Below are 13601 nucleotides of genomic sequence, written 5' to 3'. Positions count from 1 at the left end.
ATAGTCATTTACCACGTTAATAATGCCTGGATTTCTGATTAATTTTATGTTCATTGAAAAAAAATGCTTATCTTTCAAAAATAATGACTGACCCCAACTTTTGAACGACAGTATATGTAATGATGCGCATACTGTATTCCACATCCTTGGCCCTATTCTTGGTGAGCACTTACACACAATAGACGAAGCTGTTTTTCTTTCTGCCAGGAGGTCACTATTATGTTTTCTACGAAAACACATGTGGAACATGCCCACATGAACAAATCCTAGATTGTAGTATGTGTAGAAATGTGTACATGTCCACTGATCTGACCTAAAGTTAACAGCTGTCAGTGAACATGGGTGCAGAGACCATGAACTGGCCTGAACAGAGTGGAAGTTGAATTTGTGGTGAATGGGTTTGTAGCATGTCTACTTATAAATGCCGACCAGAATCCAAACTTTAAAGGATTAGATATCGTGCACAAATATGACAAAAAAAGAAAACCCACTGCTGGTAATAGACCAAAAAAGAAGAACCTCTTAGGGAGGAGATCACAGTGGATCTCTGGGACAATTAATAAAGCTGTTTGCATCCTGTGGCTCACTAACTGCCAAAATTGTTTCCTTTAAACCATAGATGATAGGGGAGTTTGATTAGAATAGGTTTGTGAGGGTTATTTTGGAAGGCAATTACAAAGAACAAATGTTTTATCATTTAGTTTGGATCATTAATATAGTCATAAAGAAACCTCCAGTTATGGATGGTCATAGGACGAGTATTAGTTCACAAATGCATTTTTGCAAACTTACATCTGCACCTATATTATGCAATTATAGATTTAAAAAATATGTCCATATTGTTTATAGTTGGGAATTTTGAGTCAACTCTTACCTCTGCTTCATAATCTGATTATGATAAACTGATGACAATGACATAGCCCTGTGACAGACTGGTGATCTGTCCAGGATGTCCGCTGCCTTCACCTGCCTTCAATTTTTTGTCAACAGATCTTCTCTCTATGTCTTCTAGTGTGGTTCTGTTTGCCTATATGATTATAAGGAAACAGAACCAAATATGGCATATAAATGTGCGTGAAGGAATGTGAACATTAAGTTTGCAACAAATTTTACTGTTGCTCTTTTAGTCAGATTGTACTGTCCTTGGCTATAAGGGAGTGCAGATCCCAAGCTAAAACACAGCAGCCACTTGTCAGCAGGAGGATGCTCTACTTGAGGGCACAAAGAAATGGTGAGTAATGGTACGTAATCATGAGCTAATGATGCACTCCTAGTAGCAACTCAGTATGATGCATCATTTTACTCAAGGGAACATCAAAATAGTAACTAACATGCACATGACAGGACACTGAGATATGACATTTAGCAGGTGATTTAGTGTCAATCACAAATGTTTAGGAGAGTCATTATGCAGATTTAGTCATGTAGGAATGAATCATTAAATATTAGTTCATTGACATACTATCCTTAGCAGGGGTCAGTCCCTAGGTAAGCTACAATCTTTGACTAGAATCCTTGATTCAAAGGTAAGAGAGGAGCCATTTGAAAGTGACTCATCAGCACTTAGATCCTGAAACATTCCGAACTTTACCCTGCCAACAAGACTTATGGAAACAATTGTTTGAAGTCAAAGATTGTAAAAATATTCAACGCAGTGCAAGTAATCTCTCATGAATTATGCTCTAACCTTTCAGTAATTATTCTAGAGTTTCAAGAAGTACCCTGAATATAGAGAAGCCCTAGGTAGCCCTAGGTTTATCCACATAACTGAACATTAGAATCAGTTTGTAACAGCTAACCAAATTGCATAATAAACTCTGAGCCACTTTTTAATGTTTGCCTTAAAGCTGCACTCATTGAAATATATTGTATTAAGAACTGATAAAATTGCTGGGCATGAAAAGTCACTTTAAACTAACAAGACTAAAGGCTAAACGAATATGTGGTGTGAGTCACAGACTGTTCCTGGTTCACATGTACAAAGCACGTCACAGTCACGCACATCCAGCATGTGCCAGCAGTAACTGTTGTGAGTCAGGACACTGAGTGGCACCGAGCAAACGCAACATTCTCTGTCAGTCAGCAGTCAAACGAGCCAAACTTCATATGGAGGATCGACACTGGTCACGAGAGGCGGGTCTGCAGCTACCACAAAGAGAAGAAGAAACACTTCTCACAGTGAAAGAGCCTCCAAAATCAGAGAAAGTCAGAAACACACACACAAGAGCTTGTTCATTTTCTTCAACATTCACATGATTGCGCCTCAGGAATTAATCCCCTCCGAGTCAGACAGTCAAGGGAGAGCTGTGCAACATCCCAAGGTGTCTGAGGTGGAACATTGGGTGTAAATGACCTGAACTGTAGCATGAAGGCATGTCAGTGAACCAGCTGCTCTGCGCACGAGCTCATAGCACTGTGATTATACACGTATTTTATGCAGCCACATCACCATAATGGCAGCTCACCAGTCACCACTTTGCTAGATTTGGCATCCTGTGATCGTTTCCTCTTCCCGCCTCCCAAAAAATAAAACCTACATTTGAAGCATCATCTAACATAATAGATTTACTTAGAGATCCAGGTGTTGCAGGAGCTCTGGGAGCAGTGTGGTGCTGCACAAGGAAGCTACATCAGTGGGGTGACAACCAAATTTAAATCACATATGTTTTTCTTTTTTAATTTTTTTTTTTTATAGGTACAGTCTATTTTTTTCTATTTAAATGCACCTTGAACTGAAGTATATATATATATAAAGCACAACTCCAGTGTGGGCGGTACAGTGGGTTGGCGGTTTGCACTTTCACCTTGCAGCTAGAAGATCCCGGCTCACGTCACCGCCTTCCTGGAATCTTTCCGCATGGAGTTTGCATGTTCTCCCTGTGCGTTTGTGGGTTTTCTCCGGGTACTCTGGCTTCCTCCCACAGTCTAAAAACATGCTGAGGTGAACTGGTAACTCTAAATTGCCCGAAGGTGTGAATGCAAGTGAGATTGATTGTCTCTACATGTAGATGGAGTGCGATGGACTGGCGACCTGTGCAGGTGTCTCTTGCCTTCACCCTAAGTCTGTTGTGATAAACTCCAGCCTCCCGCGACCCTAATGAGGATTAAGTGGAGTGTAGATAATGGATAAATGGATGACTCCCATGTATGTTAATGTGTTTTCAGCTAATTCTGCTGTCTCCAAGTAATTAAAAAATAAATAAATTATACATTGTCAAACATGATATCACATCCTCTTACCACAGGATGAGAAAGAGAGAAAATAAAAATGTGTAATGTTAACTGCCCATTAAGAGCTTAGACGTACTCTGCCTCCGCCATTAAAAGTCGATCTGTGTCACTAATTCTACATGCTGCTCATTCCACTTTATTTTAATTAAGTTTCACTCTCTTCCAGAAGCAAACCAAAATACATACAACAGTATGTTCTTTTCACCACAAAAAAGGCCTGTGTAGTCCCCAAACACACACATACACACTATATCAGTTCATCTTTTGGATTACTTTTCATTCACACTCTAATCCTCCAACTCTCACACCATTTCCATCGTCTCTCTCTATCTCAGTTTCACTCTCTCTCTCTCTCTCTCTCTCTCTCTGAAACACACACAAAGAGCGCACAGTCACTGACAGGTCGTTTCTCCCAGGACAGCTCCTCCCCTGTGCCACGGCCCATGTCCTGCTTAGTTCTGTTTAATATTGCAACAGACAGGGTCAGACATGAAGGAGGGATGGAGGCATGAGCTGATGGAGGAGAGCAGGGAGGAAGGGAGTCATTGGGCTGCGATGTTAGACTGAGCTTTCCTGTAGTACCTTGTTTCTGCTGGAGGGATGGAGAAAAATAATTAGAACTGGTGAACGATGGAAGAAGAGATGGAGCAGGAGACGATGGTGTAAGAGACCTTGCGATCTCTGTTGGAATGAAAAAAGTAAAAGTACCTCAGAGATTTTGCACTAAATTCATCTTTGTTCAAATAAGGTGAATTAAAACGAAAGCTCCAGCAGTTTTCCCAGGAGCATTTCCCACTGAATTAATCTAAATCGAAGCAAAGGTGCGATCAGCGAAACTCTTCATGGACCTAAGGTCCTTTTGAGAAATGCAGCCCCCCTCTCATTCCTTTTGTGTAAGAGAAAACTCTGCTTAGTCTAGATTCTGAGAGTAAAATGACCTCTTTATTCACTTCCCCATTCAGGTATGGCATAACTGGGGGAAAGTCACTTATTAGTCAGACAGCTGTTGATTCACTAATGACCCTAACCTAACCCACTTTTAACCGTTTTTGGTTTGTAGCCTACTTCACCCTGCTGACCTCATTATTGTCTTGGATTTTCTTGATAACAAATTTCTCATACTTACTTCTAAACGGTAAATCATTTTGGGGTTATTGCTACTTCATCCCTGCTCAGTTGTCCACGGGGCCCGTGTCACACAGCAAATTGAGCCAAAGCCCCATTCAATCTGGATTTGCCTCTTCAGGGGAGGTGGGGTGATATTAATTTTAGCTGCCCAGGTCAGTGATTTCAATCCCATCTGGAGTGCACATATGAGTAACGTTTTCACAGCATGTCCTCTCATAATTACCGCCATAATTACCTACTGGTTTTTCAGCCAGCATTTCTGTAATTTGAATCCCATCTTGTGCAAAGTTTCGAGTCCCAACCAGAACAAAGTTAAATCACCAGATAGCACATGGGAAGTTATGCTTCCCACCTCCTGCTCTAATGTTGTTCTTATCTAAGCAGGACTTTCTTGGGTCAAGTTGTTTTCAAAGGACACTGGAGATCTTGATGATCTGTGTTGTGAACCTGGTTCACCAATGTTCTGTATTTTTTAGGGCCGGGACTTTTGTGCATTAATTTTTTATTAATTAGTTACAAAAAAGACACGAAAGCACTCAGAAGGTGCAGTACTCCGTCAAGACTGCTCAGTCTTTGCATCATTTCCGATGGATGAAATCTTAAATATAAAAATGACCTTATGTAGAGCACAGGTGTGTGTTATGAATGTGTACGTTAAGTAAGAATACCAAATTGCGTGACCCAAATTTGTAGCGGGAGGCGGAAATTGATCCCACAATTAAATCAATTGTTCCTTGTATCATTTCGGACAGATAAGTCCCGAGTCTGATTTGTAGTCGGATTGCAATCATGCGATCATCAGCAGGCAGCTGACGTAGTGTTCACTTGTTGTCATAGTTACAATGACTTTGAGCCGGTGTATCTCACAATGATACAAAAACCTTCAACAAATCCATGGATCCAGACTACATGCTGCACCACTGCCAAAATCTAATCACCTGGTCCTTGTGTCATTTCTGACCTTCCCTGAAAATTCCACCCAATTCTGTTACTCCGTTTTTCAGTAATGTTGCACACACCAAAAGACAGATTCACAGACCGACAAACATATGGCGATCATCACATAACTCCACCACGTCCTTGGCGGAGTAATAATGCATTTTTAAACAGAAGAACGCATTTAATAGAACCTTTCTCAGTTCCTTAATTTCTGGCACACCGATAACGCTGATGCACACTCCATCCTGGTAGGTGGCGGTAATGAGCCTAAAGTCTATTTGCCAGTTGTTAAGAAGATACATAGGACACACTGAGTGATGTCACCGCACAAGAAAGTTTGGTGAACAGTGAAGAAAGAAAAGACTGCATTGCTTGACTTGTTAGGCAGAAAGTTTTGAAAAAAACTTCCCAATGGCAGCTTGAATAAAACTGTGGTTGTGTGAAGAGTTGTCTTACCACTGCAGCACTTAAAGTCGACAGTATCCCCTCAATGCGAAACATGTTGCTGCTACACCAGAGCTATTGTTAGCTACAACAATCCAGCTATTCGGGTCCAGCCCTACTATTCATCAATTTAGTCATCAACCAACATTTATTTGAATTGAAAAACTTTGCTTATTGTGTCAAATATTGCTATTTGACAAAGATGTGATTAATCATTATTAATTAGTTTTAAAAAGCCTCCAATTACTTAGATAACTTTTTTTTAATTGCATCCCATCGCTTGTATTTTTCTTCCAAATTTGGCCATATCCATGCAAAAAGACTTAGCTGTAATTAAGTGTGGGAAATTTTGCATATACTTAATTACTAGTGGCATTTTCAGTAGGTCCAGTAATTCACTATTTCTGTTGCTATAAGACACATTTAAGACTGTTTCTGTCTCCAAAGTATAGCACATTTCTGTGCAAAGAATGATTATTAAATGAGGAAAATGATGCAGTTACATGTCTGACCAGACGTTAGCATTCATAATTGTTGAGTTATGAAGCCAATCGTGCCAAAAAAATAACTTGGCTTTTATGTCATTCGAACAAATAAGTAATTAAAGGTGTTGAAAACAACCATATTTAGCAGTTTAAGTATGAAGCACTTTTTCAGAGTGTCCTGCAAAGCATGTATCATGCTGCCCTCCAGTCTAGGAGCACTGTTTATCTAAAACTAAACTGCTTTCTTAATTATGTGTTTTTAGGGAAGCTAATTTTCTTCCACATTGTGTTTACTTTTAATATAGCATAATGAAGTTTGTAATCTGCCATTTGTTGGATTTTTTCCAACTTGCTCTTTTTCAGCCACCCAATCATATATTATCGGAATTTTCCCCGTTAAATCAGAAAATGGAGGCGAGGCTTCAAAAAATGTTGATTTAAACCGAAAGCACATTTTTTTCTAAACCAAACCAAACAGTGGATAAAATCACTGAAAGTGATATGTAGATCCTCACCACACATAAGTGGAAACGCTTCCTTCTGTGTCACACTGTTACCTTGGCAGCAGAAAATACATTTCTTTCAAATGCAGTTGAGGTGCAGCTGAGTGGTAGAGGGACATTCAAACACCAATGGCAGAAAGATGCAGAGGAAGGAGTTTTTAGGCACCGTTCATCCATCTTGTGTTAAATCATACTAGGGGCCGTAACAATACGAGATTTGTTTTTTAAAATGAACTGTAAAAATGGATGTACTTCATATTTCCAGTGACTGCATTGTTACGTTGAAAAGCATCTATATGTAGCAATGATCATCATTCATTATTTTGCTGGTAAACTACTGATCTTTTCTTAGATGTCCCATTTCAGTCTAAAAGGGAACACATGGTTATGTGTAAAAATGTTTCCCTCGAAAGAATTATTACAGAGAATGCCCACATTAACATTCTATCCTGACAGGTTGAACTAACCCAATAAATGGAGCCCAAAAATAACTGGACAAGCAGTTACCACATAGTACCACATAGTACCACATAGTACCACATAGTAACCTAACTTCACAATACAGACCCCTGATTTATCACTGCAGGGTTTTGGAATCTGTTCATCTTATGTTTCTAACAGCAGTGCAGCATGCATGTAAAATCTTGAGATATTTTTGCTAGTTCTTTTGCAGACCATTTTTGGCTCTGGCTTCCTTCCTTGTTGTACTGCAGCTTTGCCAGTAGTTCTGCTATCAGCAGGTCAATATGGACCTTCATTTAGGCCTATGGGTGCATATAGCCAGTCTGTATTGCCAAGAGTTATGAGTGCCATCTTAATTTCCTTTTCAAGTGCATTAACCTTATTCACATTTGGTCACTTCAGCATGCACAGAGGCCAACACTGGCCTATTTTCAACTTACAGATGCCAAAACACACCGTGTAAATCTGGACTGCCAAGTGTCCTGCATCCCAGTGTTTTGGCCCAGATTCCAGTTTCTCCTCTCATCTTTTATTTAACCTTTACTAAACCACTAAGTCTCCCCATTTAGAGGAACTACTCACCTAGAATCTGACATGAAGCTACGCCAAGAAAACTGCTGTCCGGTGTGGACGTTCAAACTTTTCTACAGTTTCAACTGACATGGCGATGAGTAGATAATGACAGAATTTGCACTGGGTAAACATGTCTATTTTACCTTCCTCCTCCTGTAAAACACACTGGCCGACTACTGTGATCGAGGCACAAACTGCTCCCTAATTGACACTTTTGGTCCATTTGGCCTAAATCTGTGCCCCCGACGGTTCAGACTGGCCCTTACTGTATTTCCTATGATACACTCTGACACTGTGCCAGGAGACCCGCTGCTGCACCCAGCAGGGCAGAGTGGATGATTAAACGGCCATCTCCAAGGTGATGAACAGCATTAAGCCATCTGCCAAGCCTATTAGACAACTTACTTCCACCACACATCACATGTGTCCACTGTAAGGACAGTAAAACTTTCTGAAGTTTCATAAACTCTGACCAATTTAAAGTAACACTGTTGTATATTTTAGTTTGATAATAAAAATGACTTTCTAAAAATGATTCTTTATTACACTCAGCATTGACTGAACACATGGGAAGCCAAAAAATCATGATGATATGCTGTTACATTTCTGTTTTGCAAGATTTACTCACACTGTGTAGAAGTCAAACTCCCATAGAAAAGAAAATGTTTAATATTGCAGTATTCCAGGTTTCATGGATTTTGTCAAACAAAGCTGAAATTTACGTCACCAAAAGCCAGCTCAGGTAAGCAGGAAATGCTCAATATGTGATCTTGCAGGTGGTGATGGACGGCAGGATTACAAATGTGCTACAGACTCAGTACATTCACACAGATTTCATGGAGCAACGCAACATGCCTCATCCCATATGCTTCATCCTTATCATAACCGTGTGCATTATTATCCTCATATTCATCAATGAGAGGAACCATGTGGCGCTGGTAAGGTTTAAAACAAACTGGATTTATAGGTTTACCTCTTCATACCAGTGGTGGAAAGTAACTACGCATGAATACTGTACATAAGTACATTTTTAAGTACCTGTACTTTAGTAGAGTAATTCCATTTCTGCTACTGTATATTTCTGATCTTCCTCTTTGGAAGAAAATGCTGTTCTTTTCACTCTCCTTAGTACATTTGACAGTTGCTGTTTTTTGTCCAACTACAATTTCAAGTCGAAATAATTTTTAAGGAAAATACAGAACTTCTCATTTGATGTTGCTAGTAGTTGCATGATCCATTTACACTACTGTTCAAAAGTTTGGGATCACTTTGAAATGTCTGTATTTTTGAAAGAAAAGCATTTTTTTCAATGAAGATAACGTTAAATTCATCAGAAATACAGTGTGGACATTGTTCGTGTGGTAAATGACTATTCTAGCTGGAAACAACTGATTTTTATTGGAATATGTACATAGGGGTACAGAGGAACATTTCCAGCAACCATCACTCCTGTCTTCTAGTGCTTCATTGTGTTAGCTAATGGTGTTAAAAGGCTAATTGATGATAAGAAAACCCTTGAACAGTTATGTTTGTACATAAATAAAAGCGTGAGTTTTCACAAGAAACGTGAAATTGCCTGGCTCACCCCAAACTTTTAAACAATAGTGTATCTCTTGGACCAATAGACATTACAGACATAAATCAGCTTTGTGGTGATTCTTTGCAAAGAATGAATCACTAAACTACTGAACTGTTTCTAGAGCGAATAATAATATCATCTTTATTATCTGAAAGGACTTTTAATTTTAATGCTTGTAAATTTTAAATAATAATTTCCAGTCACCAAATCCCATAAAAAGCCACATACAAATTATTGTCTGCCTTTTCAAAGGTTTATTTCTAATCTGATTGAACACCAACCCTCAGTTTCTCATCTGTGGAAAGTTAAAAGGATGAATGCTGCTTTCAAGGAAAAAAATGGAGCTCTGTGGCACAGAGGAATTTAGCTAATTCAGCCTTTGTTGACAATAACAAAAATATCACCAAAGTTCTCCCAAAAGGAGAATCTTAACCCTTTCCATGCCGGAAGCCACGGTGCCAGGACCAGGCTGTGGCGCATTGACTGAAAAGGCTGCCCGTTAAAAAAGGGTGTAACGTTATTGTTTCTCATTTCTGTTGCATCAGAGTTGCAGTTAAGATTTTTTAGAACAGGTTCAATGACATCAGTATCACTGGCTCATTGTTAGACGCCTGTTATTATCTCTCATTTACAGTTTTAATTAGGTGGAAGTAATAACGTCAACTTTTCTCACTCTAGTCTGGTGAAAGAGATGGGGAAACTATCTAAAAATGTCTCTTATCCATAGAGCCCACTGTGTTACACTTGTGTGACTATTGCTGATTGATGTTAGGGATGTGTTTTCAAGTGCACTCAAAATAGCCTAATACAGGACAGTTCCTCTTCTTTTTTTCTTTTTTTCTTTTCTTTTCTTTTTTTTTTTACACTACATTGTGTACTTCAGTAAAGCTTCTGGACTCTCCTTCCACCAGCACTTCTTGCCATTGCTTTTGCTTGATTAATGGTGGGTAGGAAGACCCGGCTTCAATTCCTGTTAAGTCATGAAGATTCAGGTAAAGAGAGCAAAATCTGTTCCTCTGCTTTTCTGTCTGATTCGTGCTGATTGTAGAGCAGCAAGCCCTTTCAACACACTCGGCAGAACAGAGGACGGAGTGGGCAGATGAGGAAAAGAACAATACAGAAGGAAAAAAAAGTGCTGATCTCTCTCTCTCTCTCTCTGTGTGTGTGTGTGTGTCTCTCCCTCCATCTCATTCAGTATGCTGACTGTTTCTGTACAGAAAACCGACTCCCACGCTATTCTGCCTGGCCTATTTATCACATTGATCAGCTTATAAAGAAGTTGGATATACACAGGAGGTTTGCTGGTGATGTGCGTATGAGAGGGATCATGGGGGCTTTTTTGCACCTTCTGAGATACACTACATGGTGCTACTCACAGGTTAAGTCTTGCTTACTTGGAATCTAATGATGTCTCATCATCACAAATATACTAGTCTTTTTCTTACACGACAATCTTACATTTTGTTGCAGTACCAGCGCTGAAAATGAATTTGTTTATGAATGTCTTCATCATCAGTCATGTAAACTGGACACTTTTACTGTAAAATGTCATGATTGGACTCAGAATGGGAACTTGCATTGTGCATAATTTGATGGCGATTACTATATATTATTGTGATAATTTTCAAAAATTGTAGTTTACCCCCAATCTGGAGAGCATAATATCTGGATGTGTGCTTTTAGTAATTGGTGTCATACTCATATTCCCTTACAGAAACACAATCCCACATTTCCAGCACAACATCATCTCTGGCATCTGCATGAATCTATACTAAACCATCAAAGCCCCCATTTACAGATCCCAGTTTTCTCCCCCTACATCATGTGAAGGCAGCAGGACTCATTATGTCCTACATGTGTTTAGAAAACCTCCATTTGTCCTCAATCGCCTCTACAAACTGTAATCTATCCACACGAGTGGCCGACAAAACATCTCCTCCATGAAAACAGTAATCCAATCGACCTGGAATCATCCCTCAAAATAGCGAGAGAGGCTCATATGAGCCAGTGGTGACAGGAAACCTCCATTGCAGCGAACACATCCCACCATCCTGCATCGCATCCTCTGTATGTATGTATGGATGGATGGATGCATGATATATGACATTTGCATTTCAGCAGCACAAAGCAACGATCCTGCTGCTGCTGCTTTCTTTAGAGATGCAGTGGTGTATCCTCAGAATATCAATGGTAACGTGGGTGTGGGGGAGCTCTGGCTCTCTTACTGCCTCCAGTAATTGCTCAAATGTATCCCTACTGTCTCGGTGCTGTTGTTGCAGGAATGGAAAATCTGTACAACACTCCTAATTAGCAGTAACATGACAGGCCTATATACCCTTAAGACTACAGCATATTGATTTCAGTGCACTAAAAGACAATGAAACTGCTGCACACACACACACCTTTCACCTGATTTCTCTAAAGTCACAGGATATTCCTGAGATGCCACTCTAGAAGCAGTGGCAGCTCACAAATGTCTTATTTGCACAGGAAGAGCATCTTTTCACATTTTGCAGAGGGTTCGTTTGTTTGTTTTCTCATGATATCTTAGAGAGCAACAGATTTTGGTGTAAATGTATTAAATCAGGGAAGCACCTCACTAAAAATGTGATTTTACAGCACTGATACTCGGAAGGTGTCCATAAAACAGAATTTTTAACTGAGATTCAGGTGGGTTTTACCTCCTTCCATTGCCTTCCTGTGTGACTTAAAATACAGATCCTTTCCTAAGCTTAGAGGCCCACATGAGAAAAGAAAACGTGGAGGCTTCCTACCGCACAGCAGCTGCATCCAGGCGCAGGTCTTGTAAACGGTGGAGGTGTTGCAGAAGAAGAAGAGCGCCATGCAGGCGATGCAGCTGAGGATCAGCACCATGGACAGCAGCACGAACACCGAGGCCGCCTTGAAGGCTCCGGACGGGATGGAGCTGAAGTCGGAGAAGCTGCCCACGCAGGTGAGCTCCCGGCTGGGCGACGGCCCGGTGCCCACGCAGTAGTGGAAGAGGCCGAAGTAGCCAGCCTGCGGCGTGTTGACGCTGTCGCCGATCCAGTAGGGCTGGATGAACACCACCACGTTGACGATGGCGAAGCAGATGGTGAAGATGGCCCACAGCACCCCGATGGCCCGAGAGTTGCGCATATAATTGTCATGGTAGATCTTGGAGGCTTCTTGGGAAGGCAACATGTTTTTCTATATATATATGTATCTTATTACACCCCCGTCTTGTTCTTCTTTGAAGAAAAAAAAAGTGGATTTGTAAAAAAAAAAAAAAAAAAAAAAAAAAAAAAAAAATTAAATAAAAACAAATCCCTCACAGCTCGACACACCTCACTATCCGGATATTTTTTTCTGTCTATATGAAATATTTCTTGCGCTAAAATCCCCCCCTGCTTTGGCTGTTTCTTCTGTGGCTGTTAAAGGCTACTAAGTGGGCCTACAGAACCATACAATAAAACCTGCAAATATGTGTATGATCTCACAAGACTAAACATTGTCAAAATGAATGGGGGGGATGCTACATTGAAGCAATACAAAATCATAGCCTACCTATACCTCTAATGAATAATTTACCAACACCAGTGATTCAACATTGCTGTCTAAGGCTCGTTTCCTTCAGGCTACACCATAAATGATTAACAAAAATCCATCAAAACAGGATTCTTTTTTCCTCTTTATTTCACAGTCGTCGGGTGGAGGGGGTTAAAGCTGTTTTTCATCCTCATCCATCAGTCCAGAGCTCTCTTCGGGATGTCCTTTATTAACATCCGTGAGATCTGATGCGTCTTGTTGCCTGTAGCGCCAGCGGTGGACCCCGTTTTTACCTTCCGAGGCATCCGTGGGGTGCTCCCCGTTTCCTCTCCTTTAATGTCCACCCAGCATGTGGAAACCAAAACGCAAAGAAATGAAAAAATAAAAAAAAAATAAAATAAAATAAAAAAAAATAAAGACCAGCTTTCAACACGAGCCCTCTGTCAAATTTCAACAGTCCTTTCTTGTAAATCCGACATCCTCCACCGCCTCGACTCCATTATCATCATGGTTTTTGTCGTAGCCTTTATGTCTTCTCTCTCTCTCTCTCTCTCTCTCTCTCTCTCTCTCTCTCTCTCTCTCTCTCTCTCTCTCTCTCTCTCTCTCTCTCTCTCTCTCTCTCTCTCTCTCTCTCTCTCTCTCTCTCTCTCTCTCTCTCTCTCTCTCTCTCTCTCTCCTCCGTTCTCCTCTTCCCGTTCCTCTGCGCGCCCCCCGGAAGATGCTGATGTT

General features: G+C 40.4%; 1 protein-coding gene across 7 annotated transcripts in view; it reads right to left on the bottom strand.

The window, feature by feature from the left end:
* The window catches only part of LOC110950917 (LHFPL tetraspan subfamily member 4 protein-like), a 54660-nt gene extending 41080 nt beyond the window's left edge, over positions 1 to 13580 (bottom strand). For 2 of the 7 annotated variants that reach the window (XM_022193772.2, XM_051949282.1), the window contains exon 1: positions 12119 to 13574. In XM_022193772.2, the coding sequence (XP_022049464.2) occupies positions 12119 to 12527 (409 nt within the window). In that variant the 5' untranslated portion in view covers positions 12528 to 13574. Of the gene's footprint in view, positions 1 to 12118 lie in introns of all 7 variants that reach the window. The other 5 variants (XM_051949279.1, XM_051949280.1, XM_051949281.1 and 2 more) reach the window with 5 other exon arrangements.
* Positions 13581 to 13601: the final 21 nt, after the last annotated feature.

The sequence above is a fragment of the Acanthochromis polyacanthus genome, chromosome 6, assembly GCF_021347895.1.
Source record: "Acanthochromis polyacanthus isolate Apoly-LR-REF ecotype Palm Island chromosome 6, KAUST_Apoly_ChrSc, whole genome shotgun sequence".
NCBI lineage: Eukaryota > Metazoa > Chordata > Actinopteri > Pomacentridae > Acanthochromis > Acanthochromis polyacanthus.
The sequence above is the reverse complement of the archived record's forward strand: the minus strand, read 5'-3'. Positions and strand labels throughout refer to the sequence as shown.